The 21,084-nt window shown below is 50.2% G+C and overlaps 1 protein-coding gene and 1 long non-coding RNA gene across 6 annotated transcripts in view; one reads left to right on the plus strand and one right to left on the minus strand.

Moving 5' to 3' along the window:
• Window positions 1-21,084, minus strand: part of AGPAT4 (1-acylglycerol-3-phosphate O-acyltransferase 4) — a 128,316-nt gene that overhangs the window by 17,769 nt on the left and 89,463 nt on the right. For all 5 annotated transcript variants that reach the window (XM_072830014.1, XM_072830004.1, XM_072830029.1 and 2 more), the window contains one exon: window positions 13,720-13,889. In XM_072830014.1, coding sequence (XP_072686115.1) covers window positions 13,720-13,889 — 170 coding nt within the window. The remainder of the gene's footprint in view (window positions 1-13,719; window positions 13,890-21,084) is intronic.
• Window positions 11,133-20,631, plus strand: LOC140635407 (uncharacterized). Its single transcript, XR_012032737.1, has 2 exons — window positions 11,133-17,368; window positions 18,137-20,631. It is a non-coding gene; the product is annotated as an uncharacterized lncRNA (long non-coding RNA).

A 21,084-nucleotide genomic window follows, 5' to 3' on the forward strand; every position in this document is an offset into this window, starting at 1 on the left:
GCCTGCACCTGCCTGGAGAGGACCAGGGACCCAGGGCACTGCAAGGGGCAGGAGAGACACAAAACCTGCTTTTCATCTAGTGAGTTGGCCTCTCTCTTTTCCACCCTAATTTCGGAATTGGCCAAGGTACTTGTTGAGATAGCTGTCATTGATCGGCGGCATGGGTGATAGGGCCGGTGACCTGGACAGGCAGGCAGCCTCTGCAGGGCTCTTGGCAACAACTGTCTCGTTATGCCCTGAACCTAGGAGGCGTATCACGTCGCCAACAACCACGCAGCTGTAGCTGGGGAAAGAGCAGGGCCGCAGCACCTTACCCACCTGTGTAGACATGAACAGCCGCTTACTCCCTTTATGTTAAAAACAACACACTAAGGAGGGCACTTGATGGGATGAGCACTAAGTGTTATGCTATATGTTGGCAAACTGAAATTTAGATTAAAAGAAACAAACAAACAAACAAACAAAACACCAAAAGCCAAACAACAACAATAATAATCTTCCCCCACGGTGGGAAAGACAAAGCACAGACACTTTTCGGGCTTAAGTGTCTCCATGTCCATGGGTTTTGTTTTTGTTATTCCCACAGACCCAACAAGCAATTCTCTTGAAGAAGAGAACCAAGCCATAAAAGCTGGGCCTGCTCCCCGGGGACCTACAGGCCAGTCCCCGTGGGTCCAAGAACTCGCTGTCCCTGGAGGGGAGGGCTTCGTGCAGGCCAGGCACAGGTTATGCATTTATAGAAATTCTCTTCAATTTGAAATCAAAAGGAATACCCCCACTTTATAGATGATCAAACTGAAGCACAGAGATATTAAGTAACTTCCTCAAAATCACCAGCTAATAGCTGGGGAAGCTGAGACTTTTGGCCAGGTTGCCTACTGCAGGACAAAGTCCATGATGAACGTGAATGCCCACTGAGGCACGGGGCCAGACACCGAGGGCTGCCTACCCAACAGCCATTGTCCCCTCCTCTTTCATTTACAGCCTCCACTCTTTTTCAAAGGCAACATGCTCAGGCCCTGGGGGGTAACCATGAGTGACGTCACCCCAGCCTGGTGTCTCCTGGACCCCCTTCACTTAGTGCAGGCATCTGACCCAGTTCTGCTCAGTGGCTCAGAGGTCTGCAATGGTGCATATGCATTCTGGGGCTTCTGGGAAATTCTGCTCCATGACAAGGAGAGAGATGGCCAGGAGGCCCAGCTACTTTTTCTGCCGTGAACATGGCTGCTGAGTGTGCCACGGCTTTGACATCACATTGTGACCCTGAGACAATAACCTAGAACTGCTGAGGCCATTGGAGCCTCTGAGCCAACCCAGGAGACGTCTGGCTACAGACTTGCTATCATCTGAGGTAGCAGAATGCCTTCAAGGCCAAAGCCCCAGGATCAAAGTTTCTGTACATCTTGAGCTGACGAGAGCCTGTGACAGAGGGTGAGTCACTTTATGGGTAAAAATCTTTCCTAGAATCAGCTTTTTTCTTTTCAACATGGGGTTACTTTAAATCCTAAAAGCATGAACTAATTATCCTGACTCGTGCTTGCTCATGCTATCAATGAGAAGGAAGTGCCTGTCACTCAGAACACAAAACCAAATTGCCTTGGGAATCACCACTCTGCCCAGAGGAGCCATTTAAAAGCCATTCAGCGTGTGTCCACTGCCAGGTTTCAGGTCGTGAGAGGCCCTGTCTGCCTTCCCTCAGCCTCCACCTCGTCAGCAGGGATGTTCTCATGCTCTCTGCATCCGCACTTCAGTTAACTCGCTACTCATGGCCTGAGAGATGAAAACAAGATAGAAAATCCTCACCAATGAACTAAACTTATCTTCTCAGTAGGTTAGGACTATTGACAAAAACTAAATGTTCCTGAACTCATTCCAAAAATACTTTGTGGCAACACAGAGGGATTCTGAAAGATGATCTATTCTGTAACCAAGAAGAGGATTGTATACTGTAAGGTAGCAACCTGTTGGATCTAGGAAGGTGAGTGGCCCCATGCGGTCAATCCTGTATGTCTGGTGGGGAAAGTACTCTCTGGGGTATTTCCTTAATAGCTCTATCCCACCAGACCCACTAAGTGGGTCTTAGTGGTTGACCTTTGATAACCTGCTGCTAAGAGGAAACGGAACTTTGTGTAGACCAAAGAGGTAAGCTCGAGAGTCTACATGTCCATCACTGTCCTACTGTGTTAGAGTGCTGCAAATCACCTAATGCCCCATGGTAGAGAGCTCAATGAATTATGGTATATACGACAGACCTTACGTACAGTGCATAATGTGATACTACAGAGCCGTGACTGTAGCCTGTGGGCCAAAGCAGCTCCACCACCTGTTTTTATAAATAAAGTTTTATTGGAACACAGCCACTCTCTTTCAGTTATACATTGCCTATGGCTGCTTTCATGCTGCACCAGCTGAGCTGAATAGTTGTGATGGAGGTGATATGGTCCACAAAGCCTAAAATATTCACTATCTCACCAGTTATAAAGTTTGTCACCCTTTGATTTAGAGCCACTAAAATTTGTTTCCTACAAATGTTTAATAGCTGGGGAAATGCTTATTATGTAATACTAAATTTTTAAATGGTCTGGAACCAAAGTTGAGTCTACAGGCTGATTATGACTACATGGAAAAAGTAAAACAGCTGAGTGGTTGAATCAGAAGTGATTTTTTATTTTATTTTATTTTATTAGATTTTCCTGTATTTTATCAACAAAATATTTTGCAGTGTTCCTCTAACAATGCCCCTTTTAAGAAGTAGTTGACATCAGCACATTTCAACCATTTGCTTCTGGAACATAAGTAAGACTGGATCAAAACAGCCTATTTGGTGATGACGATCAAAAGGAACAGAGGAGATATCTGTTTTTATGTTGAATTATTATATCTTTCAACTTTAAAGTTCTGGATGTTATCATTAGGCCTAGCCCTTGATGTTAACTGTGTTTATTTGATATAAGAAATGTTTTTAAATAATCAGGTAGAAACTTTTGCCTTCCAAATCAAAGATACTTTACTTGATTTCCTTTCCTTGGCAGGGATAATAGGATTTGAGAAGCTTTGAAATCAGTCCTGGTTTTGATCAGGCTCTACCACGGCCCAGCTGTGTGACTTTGGTCTAGATACTTAACCTTCCAAGCCTCAATTTTCCCAGCTGTATTATGAGGAAAGGAAGACTTATCTCAAAGTATTGCTCTAAAGATTTAGATAGCATCTGGAAATATATACAAAGGTGCCGAGATGAATATCTGACAACAGGTGTTCGATAACATTTAGCTATTATTACCACCACAGAGTAAACACAGGGGGTAAACATCCCTTTCAATTCAACCCATTTCCTACGCCATGCTTTAGCATGTGGTAACAATGAAAGGTTTTGGGTCTTCCAGTGCTCCTCGATGGGCAGTGTGCTGAGATTTACAGGACTTCATTTAAGACCAAGAGACTAGGAACTTACTACTCAAAAATGCTTACAGTCCTCCAGGAAACTCAATATGCCATCAGTATCATGACTCTCCCAGGCCAAGCAAAGGTTTCCATGCTTGGGTGGTAACAGAAAGGAAATTCTTCAGGAAAGAATGTATAAAAACAATATCAATTTCGTTTATTCTGGATTTATTTTGAGGGTAGATCTGAAAGGATTTACTGATGAGTTAGATTTACCACAGGCCCATCTAGACATTAGTATGTCTGGAAAATCAAAAATGTTCATAGGAAATTCAACTTCCTGTGAGGAAGCAACAACTGCAAGGACCTGGCCATTTCTGGTAGTTGTAGGGAGTTGCTGACATAATATCACATTCTACAACAGTTAAAAGTTTATGAAACTTTTGAGTGTGTGTGTGTGAGGTGTGCGTGTAAGAGTGGGTATGTGTGTGAGAGATTTGCGAGAGAGAAAGTGAGTGTGTGTGAGACAGCTGTATATGTAGAGTGTGAGTATGTATGAGTGCATGTGAGAAAGAGGGAGTGTCTGTGAGAGAGACTGTGAGAGAAAGACTGTAGAAAGTGTATGTGAGAGTGTGTGTGTATGTGTGAGTGTAGGAGAGAGTGTGTGTATGAATGTTCATGAGAAGTGTATGTAAGAGAGACTGTGTAGAGTGTGTGTGAGACTGTGTGTGTAGAGACTGTGTATGAGGGAGAGTGAGAGACTTGTAGAGAGTGTGTGTGTGAGACTGTGTGTGTAGACTGTGTGAGGGAGAGTGTGTGTGTGAGTGAGACTGTCTAGAGAGACTGTGAGAGTGTGTGTGCAAGAATGAGTATATGTGAGACTGTGTGTGTAGAGTGTGCGTGTGAGAGTGAGTATGTGTGAGACTGTGTGGAAAGAGTATGTATGTGAGTCTGTGTGTATGTAGAGAGAGAATGTGTGTGTGGAGAGGAGTGTGTGTGTGTGTGTGTGTGTGTGAGAGAGAGAGAGAGAGAGAGAGAGAGAGAGTGAGGGAAAGAGCTGTCTTACCACAGCTGCCCAATCATCTAACTAAGCAGCCCATAACCACAGCGGGGACCACCAAGTTGCTCAGAGAGACATCCAATGTCATGAACCCTCCAACACCCCATGAACCCCTTCAGCACTTCCAGCCACCTGGAGGGGTCAGAAGACACAGGGGCGTCATGGGAAGGTGACTGAACAGGATGCCCTACCAGTTCCAACCATCCTACAAACCCAGCATCAACACTAAGCATTTTTATCTGATCAGTTGGCAGGTGGCCATGTTGGAGAAAAACCTAAGCTAGAAAGTCCTGATTCTGCTCATTTTTCATCACGGAGGCTGTGGAGCTGACACAAGTGAGACCACTGGAATGTACTGGATCTCAGTGCATCTTCAAAGCAGTTCTTTCTAGCACCACATGGTCTCTGCTTTGAAGATACACTGAGATTATGTGGCTCTCGCCTCTGACCACTCTGCAGGCACCGACAGAAAACACAATTAGGGACTAATATTAATCAGTAGGGACAGTCCCTGGTCAACACGTTGCTTGCACAAGTATCTCTTTCTGGCTTCCAAGCGCATGGCCGTTCCTGAAGGTTTACCAGTACGGTCACCAGTTGGTCATCGGGATTCACCCAAAGTCATTTATTTCCACTAAATACATAAAATACCTGAATGATGTATCTTAAATGGAACTTGAAAGCAGACCACAACATTAACCCTCTGAATTTTCCCCTGAGTGTGAGCTAGGCCCCATCACTGCAGAGGACTAGCAAGTCAGCCAACAGCTCAGCCTCTTTCTTGATGTGTGATACATGGACTTGAACCTCGGAGCCGTTCTGTCCATGCCACAAGTGTTTGTTAAGTACCTCTTGTGCCAGGCACTGAGCCACCAGGTGCTGGGGACAGCGAGGTGAAGATGATCACCCCTGGCCTCGAGATGCTCAAAGGCTAGCGGGGCGGGAGAAACAGGGAGCTCCCAATTTCTCCTTCCCTTCCGCCACTAAACTCTGCGAGTTGTTGAGCAGACATGCTCTCTGGCAAAGGAGGTAGGCCCGAGACTGGAAAAGATGGGGCTGGAATGTGTCTCTGAAATGGAAGTCTCTCACTGCAGTAAAAGGCAGGAGCTAAGACTGGAGCTCAAAATAAGGAGCCAGGCGTGTGGGTGTACGTGCACGCGTGTGCGTGTCTAAAGGTGAGATTCCATTTGTGCCAATGAAGGGAACATACATGTGGCCTAATTCTGCTTATACTCGTTGCTTTCTCTTGCTGTCTCCCTTCTCTGATGCTAAAAAAGAAAATGCTGGGGACTTACACTACCAGGAAAATCTCAAGAGAGTCTGAAAACAAAATGAACACTGTTCCGCAATTAGTCGCAGCCACGGGGGAAATGCATAAAACAAACATGAGACAAAAGCACTCTGTGCGAATTCATCTCTCTTCGACTAGAAATGAGCGTGGATCGTTTGTCCAGGTGGAGCACAAGGCTCACAGCGCTCGGGCCCTTGACGGCCTCTTCCCCCACCCAGGTCTACAGCCCTCCCCTCACCCAACCCGAAACTCTCCTGACTTTGCCCGGAGTGCAGACATGGAGTGGGGACGGAAGGGCACTTGGGGACAAAGGAAACTCTTGAACGCTGGCCCCTTAGCACACTTGACTCTGCTCCGCAGGATCAGGGCTCCTGATAAACGGACGAGAGAGAGGAGCCCCCTGTGCAAAGCCCTGCTCCCCCTTCCTGAGTGCAGATCCTTGCCCTACCCCACCCCCCAGCCTCTATCCTGAATGGCCAGGCCTTCCCAGGGTGGATGGAGAGACAGAGCAGAAGGACTTGCAGGGCCGGGGCTGGGAGAGCAGGGCCCTGCAAGGGCGGAAGATAACCGGAGCTCGGCCGCACCTTGTGGCGGGTGTTTGGTTAGCAGGTGAGGGAAGCACAGGGAGATGGGGGCAGGGGAGGGCTCTGGGGACGTCAGCAGACTGGTGTGGCAAACAGGGAGCATCACTGGGCCCTGCAGGGTCACAGCTGCTTCCCAGGACGAACATCACAGGCTTTGAAGGGCTGCTGAGGGTTGGGCGAAGAGGAGGAGGAAGCCCAGTGGTACTTCTGCTTGGAGCAAGTATGGATTGACGATCTGTTGGTGTAATCCCACGCTGGCCTGGGAAAGACCTTGCCAGAGGAGCCTGTCTAATAAAAAAGAAGACTGGGCCGCCTGGGTGGTTCCATCGATCCAACTCTTGATTTCAGTTCAGGTCATGATATCAGGGTCCTGAGATCCAGCCCCGGGTGGGAGGGAGTCTGCTTGTCCCTTTCCCTCTGCTCCTTCTAAGCTCTCTTTCTCTCTCTCAAATAAATAAATAAAATCTTTTTAAAAAATTAAAAAGACCCTGGGGGGTTCTAACAGCACTACACTTTTAAAAATAAAGTGCAAGGGGGATCCCTGGTTGGCTCAGCGGTTTAGCGCCTGCCTTTGGCCCAGGGCATGGTCCTGGAGTCCCGGGATCGAGTCCCACGTCAGGCTCCCGGCATGGAGTCTGCTTCTCCCTCTGCCTGTGTCTCTGCCTCTCTCTCTCTCTCTCTCTCTCTCATAAATAAATAAATCTTTTAAAAAATAAATAAATAAAGTGTAAGGCAGTCCGGGTGGTTCGGCGGTTTAGCGCCACCTTCAGACCAGGGCGTGATCCTGGAGACCCAGGATTGAGTCCCACATCGGGCTCCCTGCATGGGGCCTGCTTCTCCCTCTGCCTGTGTCTCTGCCTCTCTCTCTCTCTCTCTCTCTCTTTCTCTCTCTCTCTCTCTCTCTCTCTCTCTGTCTCTCATGAATAAATAAATAAAATCTTTTAAAAAAATAAAAATAAACTGTACACGAACATTTCCAGGGATGTATTCAGTGATGAACTCAAGGGACATCTGTACTTCCCCTGAGCTCCCGACCTTGGCTGGGGATGCGCCCGCTGCCCAAGTCCTAGGGGATCGCACCAGCTCACTGTTCTCTCGGCTTCCTCGTCTCTATAACGCCAGACCCCGCATGGGGCCCCACAGGAGAATACTTGGAGGCAGCCTGCCCACTCTGTGTGGTGGGTGCTCAAGAGTGCAATATGGATGACGCTGATTAAGCCACTGAGGGTGGCGGGGGAGCGTGTTTCTCACACGTCCATGTGATAGTGGCCTTGAGGGTGATGCAAACCCACCCTAATGGAGCTGATAAACCAGGCCAGCAGGTGTCTCTAATGGAAAACATCAACCCTTCACATCTAGGGGCGCCTGGGTGGCTCAGTGAGTTAAGCTGATCTGCCTTCAGCTCAGGTCAGGATCCCAGGGTCCTGTGATCGAGCTCGGTATCTGGTTCCCTGCCTGTCCCTCTGCAGCTCCCCCCTCCCCACTCATGCTCCCTCTCTCTCTCAAATAAATAAAATCTTCAAAAAAGAAGAACACTTCTCCATATCTTAAAACTTCTCATCTCTCTGTAGCCAACAGGGACGTGACAAACATGTATGAAGAAACCACGATACACGGAATACAACCACACTTTGCCTTGCATAAACATGATGGGGGATGCTGGTCATGTGGGGATCTAGCTCTCGTTAAATCCCATTTTGTAAAATGTTTGCTCCCTCTTCTGTCTTCCATAACATATCCTATTTTTCACAATAAGAAAATATTCAGGGATTCCTGGGTGGTTCAGTGGTTGAGCTCCTGCCTTTGGCTCGTGATCCCAGGGTCCTGGGATCAAGTCCCACATCAGGTTCCCTGAGGGGAGCCTGCCTCTCCCTCTGCCTGTGTCTCTGCCTCTCTCTCTCTGTCTCTTATGAATAAATAAATAAAATCTTAAAAAAAGAGAAAATATTCAGTGAAGGGAAACTCATTAAGATCAAGGAAACTAAGAATCATTGCACACCTACTTCATGCATAGGACTTAGACTAGGTATTTTACTTATTATATTCATTAAACCGCTACATATATTCAGCAAGCCCTATATATTTATTAAGCCCTTATGACACCACGAAATGGGAATTATTAACTGAGGTTCAGAGAAGTCAGATAACCTCCCCAAGGTCACACAACTGGTCAATGCAGGAGCCACGTCTGTGGAGCTCGAAGACGTTGTCTGCCTACACATCCCTCTCTCCCCACCACCCTTAGGAGAGAACTTTCTGGAGTAAGCAGAGGGGAAAAGAAATAATTGCTCTTGATGTCTGAGCACCGAAGGCATAGGATCATCTTTCAAAGCATCTGCTTTTCTGCTAAGTTTTACACCTTGAAGACAAGAGAGAGGAAACCCACCATTTGGGGGTGGGGGGATGTTATAATTGATGGGGGTTTGTAGGAAATCACCTTGTAGCCTTTCTAAATGATTCCGCATTGACATTTTTCCTGCAGACAACCTTTAGGGAGAAAAGTGATCCCTTCATAATTAAACTTTAAGGCATGCTGGTTTTCAGGCACGTGTCACCTTTCACAGAAAGAACCGTATTTCACATTAAGGACCAGAAGCATCCTGGCAAAATCAAACTGGACCACCAGCAGTCAGGGTCCTGTTGTAGTTTCGACTCCTCAGTGCTTTTCTGGGGTTTTATGGCATCTGCCAGTCATTTTACCAAGGGCCGTACGGGCCACTACCCCTGCCCAGGTGAGCACCGCAAAGCAGCAGCAGCCCACACCTTCAGGGAGTCTGAATCAGCCCCCAGTGACCTTGACTGGTTTCCAGTGAAGTGAGTGGGAGGGCCAGCGAGCGCGCCTGGCCAGGCCAGGGGAAGAGCCAGTCAGCGCCACCCAGGAGCCAGGAGCCCGGCCGCTTGCTCACAGCAGGGAGGTATCACCCATGGTCTCCCTTGAGGGTGACACCCAGAAGGACAGGGGCCCCCAGGATGGTGCTGTAGGGCTGACTGGTCTGTGGTCAAATACGCTGGCTGTCGCCCCTGCCCACCACATGCTGCTGCCCTAAGCGAATGTGGTCAACCCTATGTCACTGGTCCTGTCAACCCCCTGGGTCCCGTGGTGAGGTATGTATGTCCCTTCTTTACCTCTCTTTTGTATACTATAAAGTCACTGAAGGCAAGGAGGGTATTTTCACACCCATCTTAGTATCTATCTCTATAGTGCCCAGCAGTGTCTTCTAGAAGATACACACAGTGCTCTTCTGTTGCGTAAGTGTTGCAAAGATGCGGGATGCCTGGGTGGCTCAGGGGTTGAACATCTGCCTTCGGCTCAGGTCATGATCCTGGGGTCCTGGGATCGAGTCCTGCATCAGGCTCCCTGCAGGGAGCCTGCTTCTCCCTCTGCCTATGTCTCTGCCTCTCTCTGTGAGTCTCTCATGAATAAATAAAATCTTAAAAAAAAAAAGTATTGTAAGGATGCATACATGGCTATCATCACCATCCTAAGAGCTTTGTGAGCAACATCAGAGTGCCTCTGCTTAGGGTAATAATTCTACCACTCTCCTACTTCTCCCTGAATGAGGAAATGCAACAGAAATTCGATCGGTTTTCAGGCTGAGCTCTAATATGTATTAACTAAATAATATTTCCTAACAGCAAATGTGAGGTCCGAGAGCGGATGTAATGCTGTGGTGTGGTAGCAGGCTCTGTGCCCGCCTCAGTGGTCCTCACCTCCTGGGGTCTGAGCCCTCTTGTAGCCCACCTTGCTTCCTGGGGGAGGGCTGGACTCATGGACAGAATAATGACCAAGTGATGATACCACTTCCGAGTTCTGATCACAAAAAGGCTGTGGCTTTTTTTTCTTTTGCTTTGTGTGCTTTCTCCCCCTCTCTCTAGCACTGCATGCCCTGGGACAAGCCCATGGCCATGTCCAGGGTAAAGCTGAGAAGAGGCCCAAGGGAGGGCTCAGGCCTGGCAACACACACAGGGACCGGCGTGGAGGCAGGTCGCCCGCCGCGCAGCGAGCCTTCTGATGAGACCACCACCCTGGCTGGTGGCTTGACGGCGACCTCATGAAAGACCCTTGCCAGGACCTCAGTTAGCCTGGATTCCAGCCACCCAAACTAAGGTAACACGTGTTTGTTGTGTGAAGCGGCTATGTTTTGGGGCTTGTCACACTGCCATAGAACATATCTGGCCTCTTTAACAATCTGAAGAGAAATACCACAGTTGGGATGGAGGCCAACTTCCAGGCCACACCTCTCAGCAGGTAAACACAGCGGCTCCTGTGTGCAGGGTACTTATCAGGGGCCCTGGTGCTGCTAGAAGACCCAACAAACACGATCTTGGGCAACCTGCTGAGGTCACTGTGAAGTGGCATGTAGGTATCTTACTGGGACAGAAAGAGGTAAACAGGTACCGGAAGCTTTAGAAGCCCTGACCCTCTGCATTGCACACCGAAGTTTGTGGGGCACGTTACAGACACATACTCTTAACTGTCCACAGGCCATGCTCACCCCCAGGGAGGAGAGGGTGGGTGTACTCCTCGGAGGTCGCAACCAGAGCCTTTGCGCCCTGGCCCACGCCATGAAATGCCAAGTCCAAGGGGAACCAGCCCCCAGAATGACCGTGTGGGGCCTTGGGCGCCTGTAAAAAGTCTAAAGACTTTTTTCTCCTTTTTCAGAAAATCTCATCACTTTCCCCCCAAAAACAATTCCACATTTAATTACCCCATTCTCAGGAATTTGGGCAAATCTCACTTGCTTCTATTTAAACTCATTTCCTCTTGGGCTGTTACCTGTGCCGGTGAGAACTGCCCGTCAGGAATCTTCTCCTTGGCCCTTCCTCTCTGAGAGGCAAGCTCCCCAGGCTCCAGAAAGATCTCAAAGTCATGCGTTATTTTTAAAAAGAGATCAATCAGGTGCTTTTTTTTTGGAAGGTGATTTAAGACCACAGGTACTGCTGAGCAGTTCCTATAACACGAGGCTGCTCTGTATCCTCTCAAGAGTAGCGGGAACAAGCGTGCCACCTTGAAAGGGGCCAGGCAGCTCAACTGGCCTCCTGGCCTCTCCCTGGACCTCAGTGGCTCGAGCAGCAAGCAGCAAGGACAAGGCATTCCCCTGGGACGAGAGTCTGGCAGCTTCCCCCTGAGTTGGCCCAACCCCCGACCCTGACAGAGGTCACCAACTGCCACCCCCCTCACCCTCTCCTGGGAGCCACTACTTGGCCAGCACGAGGCATCCTTCAAATGTGCAGCCATGGCTCGGGCTGGTGCTGGGTGCTTGGAAGAAACGGGAAGGTGGTCACCTCCTGTCCCTGTGTAGACCCTCCCTCCGGTCCTGCTGGGGACCCCAGGGCTCCAGGAAGCAGTTCAGCAAGAATCCAGAAAACCTGTGGCCCCGGTGAGTCGGGCTCCCCACAGCTTTTCCTCCCAACACCTCGGGGTAAAGAGCAGAGCTCTGAAATCAGACTTACTAATGAGTCTCCTGGAACCAATGACTTAGCCAAAACGAGGCTCTGGAAGTGTAAATAATCACAGTGTGCTAAGAATCAGGAATAGCATAAATACAGTGAACGGCCCCCAGAAAGGGCTGGTGGCCGTCAAGCTACCAAGGGTAGAGCGAGGACGGCACGGTGCCTGCGAGGCCGACACACTTGCTCGGCCCAGGGCCTCCCGCCCCCGGCTGTCTGTGCGCTCACATTTGAGCCTGAACGCCTCCCAAAGCCACATGGGAAGCCGGGAAAACCCTGACTGTCCCCCCAAACACATTTGGAGAACCCGGGTTGGGGGGACATCGGCACCCTGGGAAGTCTAGCTCTAAGGCAGGAGGACGGATGTCCCAGCAATCGGGGTGCAAAGACACCAGGGTGCCCAAGACAGAATCAGGACCTGTCACAATCATCCATATCCACAACAGGGTTCCGACTGTGATATTTTAGGGGGGTAGTCTCCTCTCGCAGGAAATAAAACCACAAAATTATACTTGAGATCTCTGCCCAGCGTCTCTAAAATAGAGAAAGGCAGATGCTAGAACGTTCGGTCTTGTTCCCGAAAATACATTGAACGCACATGCGCGCACGGACATCACATTGGAGCTAGAAGAATACACAGGAAAGCAAAGAGGAGAGCTGTTGGCAGGAGGGCCGGTTGCTTTCCTAGAAATCCTTTCAGTGATTCACACGCAATCCAGTTTTCCAGAAGTCTCAAGGTAGCAACAGTGACGAAACGCAGTGTTTCTATCCCTTGAAAAACGGCTAAAGATCTTACTTGCCTTTTGAAAGTTTAACTGCATAACGATGAGCATCATTTGTCCCCGAGAAGCACATTTCCTTGTCTCTCCTTTTGCCTCGAATTTAAAAGTGCATAAATGTATAAAAGCAGATGCAAAATGTGTCCCACGCTAGATAGTCCTCCTTCGCCAAGGGTCTTCCCAAATGGGCAAAGTCAAGGGGGCTCCCAGCGCTGCTGGCCACTCTGAGACCCCACAGGCGCATCTGGGACTGGATGCATGGCGCCTCCCCGCAGCGTCAGACCCGGGGACTCCCACATCCCAGCTACCCCCCTGATTTCAATCTCCTACACACTGAACGCTGCGATTTGGTCTACCTGGTCCACCAAAAATAACGTGATGGGAGCAGATACCCCGGCTGGCTGCGGGGGTTGCTCCCAGGTGCAACACAGGATCCCCCAGCTCTGGCACCAGCTGTTCTAGCCCTTTCCCATCCTGGCCCAGCACCTGTTGTAAATCCTGCTGGGACAGCTCAGCACCAAGAAGACTTTAATTCGGTTATCTGGTACAGGCGTGACCAATACACACCTCGATGTTTTCAAGGTGACAAAAGTCAACCAAGAAAGCCCAGTCCCAAAGGTGTGCAAGAAGTCAAACTAGTTGGAGGATAAAGAATTTCCTATTTATTCTGAATTCTGACAGTGACACTCTCTGGCTTGAGGATTCAACATTCTTGAGCCCACAAAGATGAAAATGTGGGGGTGAATGGTGCCCGTAGGCCAGGGGAGCAGTAGAGCATAGAGATGAAGGGCATGAAGTGGCCTTGGACCATAGGAGTCCAAATCCAAATCTACTTCATAGCTGTGTGACCTTGAGCAGATTATTTAAACCCTCTATAACTTAGTTTTTTTTTTAAAGGGAGGATATACATCGTCTATTCATTAATGACTCTGTAAGGAGTAAACAAACTGTCTATAAAATATCTAGCACATAATTGTTGAATAGATACTATTATTGCACATTAGAAGATGTTCATCTTGGTCGCAAGCAGGAATGAAAAGCAATTGGTTAAGAACATTTCATCACGCGGAAACTGTGAATGCCTCTGTCATCCTAAACGATGGAGAGCAAAAAGGCAAGTCATAGTGTCGAGCAGGGGAAATGTGGGAGGGGGTCAAGGTGAATCCAACTTACCCCTAACACCCCAAAGCGTTCGGCCAGGCTCCAACCACAGAGAAAGTCAATCTCAAACTTGTGGTTCAGAACCACAATGGCATTTTCCTTTCCATACTTGGGGTAGGCCTGGGGGTCTGTGTGGATGACGCACTCCGTGCCCGACCACCACTCCAGCAACATCACCAGCTCTGGAACAAACCACAACAACAGACAGACATTTATTTCACGCATCCTCGGTGACCAAGGCTTGGTTCTGCTGGGCCGGGCTGGCACAAGGCTCTACCCTCCCAGCTGGGACAGAAAGCAATTTCTAGGGGTCAAGTTCTGGATCATTTCGGCCCAGAGCACTGTCCTCAAAATGGTTTAGAAGCGGAAGAAAAACGAGAAAGACCCTGCAACAGCTTTCAGGGAAGGAGAGGAAGCTTTGAGAAGGCAAAATGACTTGCATTCCTTGATTAAGTGCCTTGGGGAGAGGTAAATCAGAAAGCCTGAATCCATCAAGAATGCCTGCGCTGGTGTTTACAGCGCTCTGAAAGGAAAGGCGGCATGAGGTGATGCACAGAATTCTTAAGATCCTGGGAAATGACTAATCGGGATACTTATTAACTCCATCAAAGAGCACTAAATACCTAATTCCTCTCTCCCATTCACGATGCTTGTGTGCAACCGAAATAATGAAGACCCATGGTGTGAGGAAGCGAGGTTACATCAGAGCCATTATACTGCGGGCCTAAGTGAAACTTAAAATATTCTTTGAAGGAGCTTGTGAAAAATAGAAGTCCTTTTTTCTCAGGCAATAATGACCCATTTGACTTGATTTTTCAGTGATGGCTTTAATTAAGGTGACCGATTCCCAACGTGGTTGCTTCGGGAAAAGCCTATCTATATGGTAGAAATTGTCCATTAAAAAAAAAAAAGAGAGACAGAGAGAGAGAGAGAGTTGCATATTGGTGTAAAAACTGTATCTATGTAGCAGCTTTAAAGAGAATTTTGAAAGCTGAAGGTGTTCGGCAGGTGGGTGGATGTGCGAGGCCTCTGCCAAGGTAGCCCTGTTTATCACCGGTTAGTGGGGTACACATTTAGCAGAGGACTCACTCATCACCCTCCCCCTATGCACGCATGCACACACACATGCACACACATGCACATATGCGCACACACATACACACACAGAGGAGCAGGTGCAGTGTTGACTCCAGGGAAACCTGTTTTTTTTTTTTTTTTGGAAACCTGTTTTTAAAGGCTTGAGTGTCTGCCCTTGGAAATCTTTCTCATTGAGGTCAGAGATGGATGCTTTCTAACAGGTGCGCTAGAACTCTCTAGAAGGCATTACAGGCTAGCTCCTAAGCAGTGAGCACTGTGGGACTTTGGACAAGTGACCCTCCTGGCGCCTCGGGGTCCTGATCTTTAGCATGGGCCGCTTCACTGCTCCTGGGAGGATCGGAGCATACGAGGCACCGCGGGCACTCTGGCGAGCCCGCAGGCAGGTCCCAACAAATCAGCTCCTCGGGACCCAGCGTTTTCATTAAAACCAACCCCCTCCCCCTACTTGACAATGAAGAATGCCTATTCCTCGAAGAAAACACCAAAGCCCCAGCCGGTTGTCCCTCGGGCAGTGACATCAGTGGGACAGAAGGTGGCAGGTCAGGGAAGGAAGGTGTTTGGGGGCGGGCCGGGCAGGCAGCGCTGCCAGCCAGGACACAGGGACAGTTTGATGCCACTGGGTGCAAGGATGCTTACACTGCTGCACTGATTTCTTCTCGGCATGGATTTCTTCCAAGAGGCAGGATGGGCAGGACCCATCTATTATTCCATTTCTAGCCGCAGAGCCCAGATAAGCCCCAAAAGCAGAACTACACGGAGGCCAACCAGATAAGGCTGCCCGTTTCGGTGACTCACGTCCCACCGGCCCTCTGCAAACACTCCCTGGAGGCCTCTCTGGGCCCCACTCCCCGCCCGCCCCCGCCCGAGGCCAGGCGGGGCTGGTGCACACTTTCCCCAGGTGGCACTTGGAGCAGCCTGTGATACCGCGTGAGCTCGGCTCCCCTGTTACAGAGCACGGGCCCTGGGAGCAAGCGCCGCATTGTTTGGTTCTTCTAACTCTGGCCTTAATCCAGAACCCGGCGCGGCGCCGGCACACGTATGCCTTCAAGAGCACCAGTGACCTACTGTGTGCAAGCACCTTGCCAGGCCTGGAGGTCCTGGAGGTGTGGCTCAGGTGCTTACCCTCCCGGATTCGCCCGCCCAGGGGGAAGACGGTTCTCCATTCACAGGGCGCAGTGACAGGCAGGAAAGACTCGTGCACAGGACGGATGCTTGCTGAGTGTCGTGCTCACACATACGGGGCTCAGACACTCTGGATCCTGCTGGTGCCACACACCATTCACTCATTTCTCAATGTCCCCTGAGTCTCCCTGTCCTTATCTGTGGGTATGGAATCATAATGACATGGTCAAGGCACCTAGCGTAATGTGGCACGTAGTAGGTAATCAGTAAGCGACCAGCCTTTTATCACCGTGATATGCGTGATGATTTTATAGCACGCAACGCTCTACACCACGAACCGCAAGAAGGAAGGGGTGGGGGGTGGAGGGGGAGAGCCAGACAGAGCCAGACCCAGAGAGGCAGGGGGAGAGTGTTACAGAGACTTCTGGACCAGAGTGGGGAAGCGATGATTTATGGCTTCATAATGAAGGCAATGAGAAGCCACTAGAGCATTTTTAAATAGGCACACAGCAGCATCTAATTTGCATTTTGAAAAGCTCACTCTGGCTGAAGTGGGAACAGACTGAGACTCGGGCAGAAGCAGTCAGGAGGTGGGTGCAGTAGCCTGGCGGTCGAGGAGGGGATGGTGGCCGAGGCCAGGCAGGTAACAGCAGACAAATAGGTTCCAGGACGCGATTAGCCATATAACCAAACACTAGATTTCCCTGGGATGAAGAAGATTCTCTCCTTTTTTTTTTTTTAATACCAAAGGCTTTCGATTTCTTTTTTATTCACAATAAATACATTTATAGAGTCATATTGTAAAAGAATTTTAAAGTGCAGCAGTATGTAGAGGAAAGGGTGAAATTCCCCTGGATGGCTTTGTGATGTGTCAATTAGGCTAGGCTGGACTACATTTCCCAGACTCCTCTTCGGTTTGTTCGTTTCCAGTTACAGGGGGCCACAAGGGACAATCCTAGGAGGGTTTGGCAGGTGGAAGGAAAGCGCCACACACACACACACACACACACACACACACACACACACACACACCATCGCAGCTGATCTGCTGATCCACCTCCTCGCACCAAGCAGCAACTGAGCTGAGCTGAGCCTGTAACTGCTCCTCCTCCACATCCCCTTCCTTCCTTCAGCTTCTCGGACTCCTGGGCCAGGTGTGTGTGTCTGCTGGCTCATGCAGGGCCCTCACACCATCAATACCAGACGCAGTAAGAACTGACATGGGACTCAGTCTGTCCTGGTAAAGGGCTTCAGATGGTGCTTGGGGGTTCCAACCTCTTGATCGCCCCATCTTAACCTCCATCATGCCTTCCTGACTGCCTGCCCTGGACCTTCACGCTCCAACATGAGCTGCAGAGACCACACCCCCAGCTGCAGAGACAACCTGACCAGCCCCATGGTTGAACAAGGACCGGTCCCGGCCACCTGTCCCTACACACAGGTAAATGCGTAGCTCCCAGAAGCTCTGCCCCTGCTGGAACCCTGATGAGGCACGTCCTCCTCCCCGCCCCCAACCTGCTCCTTTCTGCAGGGTTAGCCATTAGAAAAATTTGGAAGGAAGCCTTCTAGTCCTGTTCCTAGGCATTTACACAGACATGTGCGTGCACACACACTCATGTGTTTCCTGCCCACAAATGGTTCACACACTATTGACCTTTGTAAAAATACACACAGTTGTTTTCTCCAAGTGGTATATTTTAGATCTTTCCATATGGACACATATTCAGAGTGACATTAGCAAATATTTGTTGGGCTCCGGCCATGTGCTGGGGACCATTCCAAGGGCTCTGCATGTGGTATCGTGTGAAATCCTCCCATTAACTCTGACACTGGAACATACGATTATTATCCCCATCTTAAAGATAAAGAAATACAAATATGGGATTTCTGTTCAATATGTGGAATTGTTGCTTTTTTAAGGTCAAAAATAGCCAGAATGACAATTTCATAAACGGTAACACAATGGCTGCACGCAAGGTCAGGCTACGCATATATCACTATTTATTTAGCCATTCTGCCATTGATTAGCATTTCCCCTCGCACTTTTACTGTCACAAATACGGCAATAACAGCCTTGAATAATGCACATTTCAGACACAAATATTAGTGAAAGTATTTCTCCTGCGTAGATATACACAAAAATAGAATTATGGGTTGAAGAGTATGCATATTTAAAAATTGTATGGATGTTTCCAAATTGCCCTCCAAGAAGATCCTGCCAATCTACACTTGAATCAACAACATGGGAGAAGGTCTGTGTCCCGCCACCTGGAACTGACGCTGCAGCTCCTCGCAGGCCGGGAGCCATCCACATCCTTCAACATGTGTTCCCATGAAGCATGGACTAATTCCTTCAATACCTGTGGCATCCTCCAGGCAGCACCCGTGTCCCCTCATCTTTGTGTCTCCCACACCCTTGTCCCAATATTCAGCATGGAAGACACTTGGAAAGAGAGCTTTTGTCTTTAGTTGAATGACTTCCTGGCTGTGTTAGCTGGATGTGCTCACATGAATAACTACACGCAACTTACAGCTACCCTCATGAATGAATTAAGGTTTCATTTACCCTGTGGCTATGGGTACTTCCCAACGCGATGGGCAAGGGCCTGGCTCAGCCTTTCCCTCCACAGTTCTGCCAACAGCCGGGCAGCCCCATCTTTCTAGCTGAAGGGCACCTGCCGCACGGAGCTGCTCCCATGTAGGGGGGACATCTGTCACTCAAGCGAGACGCACTCTGCAGCAACACCCATGGAACATCAGGGCTTTATAGGGCTCAGGGCAGGCAGGGCCCCTTGATCCTCGTGCAGAGGGGTCCGTGAGGTCAGCCAGCGGCTCCCTCAACAGCCCGCCTGGCCTGCTCTCACGTCTGCCCGGGGCGGCAGCAGGTCCTGGGAGGGCTCTGACCCCCTCCCTCCATGGAAACTCTAGTGCCATTTCCCACAGCTGAGGCCCTGCCCAGGAAGGCCACTTGGGAAAGTGGCCGGGATTGGACTCCTGCACGGTGGTCAGGGGCCACCAGGTAAAGAACACATACAAACGGATCTTCTGGAGACTTCCTGGCTCCAGGGGCCCGGGTCGGGCCCGGGTCTGGCCCCATGACTGGTGAGCCAAGGAGATCGCTGAGGTCGCATCATCCAGGGGCAATGAATGGCCATGAGACAGAAAAGGCAGAGGACAGCAGAAAACCCTAGCGCGTGGAGAAGCCACTATGTCCCTCAGTGATGTCCTCGCAGAGCACCTCCCTAACTAGAGCATCCGGGTGACTCCTCACGGTTCTCCTTGATCAGCCGGTTCCTGCTCCCTGGGGAAAGTGGGTGGTAAACGGGTCCACCTGGGATGGATGATGGCTGCAGGGGGGTCACGCATGGGCCACGCGCCATCCCCACCTGGTGTCCTCAGACCCCTGGAGCCACCTCTCTCCTAGCTCTTCCTGAGACTTGCTTGTTGGGCACATTTTGCTGGTTCCTTGGTGGCAATGAAAAAGCTTTGTTCCCTGACCTAAGAAGGGGCCTGGGTGTGTGTGTGGGGTGGGGGGTCCTTCCCTCTTCTTTACTGCCTCTCCCCCAACCAAGAGTCCTCTCCATTCTGTCCCAGAAAGCCTTCTATCCAGGGGCACTGCCTCTGGTTAGGGACTCAACATGCTTTCCTCCGGCCTCTGCAGTGGTGACAGCAGGCTCTGCACTCCTGGGGCTGCTGGTGGCTCTGCGGTGGCTCCTCCATGAGCTCTGACCCCCTCCCCTGGGCCCTGAGCGCCCCCTCGGCTTCCTCACCTTGCTGGCTGGGTGGGGGTGACACCTGCAAAAGTCAGTGGGTGCAGACTCACATTCAGGCCTCACACCCCACCCAGGTTCTGTCCTTACTACAGGCTCATGTCTGTCTGGTCCTCGAGAACATTCGCATATTACCACAAACGCAGACAGGGCTGTCTGTTGGCCACCCAGCCCCGCAGCCCCAATCCTCAAGCCACTTTACTTTGAATTCAGAATAAATCTAAACGGAAAGATCAGTATTTGTCCAAAGATGGAGAAAATGCATGGGACCCAGCGGAAAGGCAGGCCCCTCAGACCGCGAAGGCCGGTTTCAAAAGGTAGGCAGAGGAGCAGCTTTCCTCTGGTCCCCCGGGCCTCCCCACCTAATCACCGAAACCCTCTGGTTCTGTCCCAGCCTCCCTCCCCACCCCTCCCTCCTCTCCCTGACCCTTCACTCCCCACCACCCCTCATCCCTGTCACAAGCTGATGCCTAGCTCATCACATGCCGGTGCCCCCACCCCTGCAGCTTCAGCCTGCAGCACATTCATCCCTGGCAGGAGGGGACGCCCCTCACCTGGTCCCGGCGTGAGCCAGCAGGGCCCTGGAGGCTGCCAGAAACTCTTAACACACAAGATTCACAACCAAGGTTTCTACAATAGGACACAGCAATTTTGAAACTCTTGTCCTATTTACAAATCTTCAGGGGCACCTGGGTAAGTTCATGGGTGAAGCGTCTGCCTTGGGCTCAAGTCATGACCCCAGGGCCCTGGGATGGAGCCCCAGCTCCGAGGGGAGGCTGCTTCTCCCTCTGTTCCTCCCCACTGTTCCTGCTCTCTCTCTCTCTCTCTCTCTCTCTCCTCTCTCTCTCTCTCTCTCCTCTCTCTCTCTCTCTCTCTCAAATAAATAAATAAAACCTTAATAAAAATCAAAATAAAAAATTTTCAGTTTGCCCAATTTTGCAGTCTTCGTTTTTACTGCTGGTGACTCCCTGAGGGAGGGGTGGGGGCTGGAGATGCCACGGCCTCTTCCAGCAACTCAGCACCCCCTGAACTTGGGGCTGTGGGGCACACCCCGTCCTGCCGGCTGCTGGGGCCTGTTTTGCGAACCCCACTTGGAGAAGGAGGGGCATGTGGCGCAAGGAGTGGCTCGCCCTGTGAAATCCCCATCTGTGGTTTTGATTTCAGGGACCCGGGGAAGGACCAAAGCCGGGTAGTGACCAAAGGGACATGTGATCTGGAGCACAGCTTTGTTTTTGTTGTATCTGCCGTTGTGCTGCCCCGCTTGATCACAGATGGGCAAGGAGAAGTAGATGGATGAAAGGAGAGGTGAGGAGGGAGGGGAGCACCTATGCTCCTGTTCATAAAGGACGAGGAAGAGGAGGGGATGGTGAGGACCGACATTTGCTGT

This window comes from Canis lupus, chromosome 1 (assembly GCF_048164855.1).
Source record: "Canis lupus baileyi chromosome 1, mCanLup2.hap1, whole genome shotgun sequence".
Taxonomy (NCBI): Eukaryota; Metazoa; Chordata; class Mammalia; order Carnivora; family Canidae; genus Canis; species Canis lupus.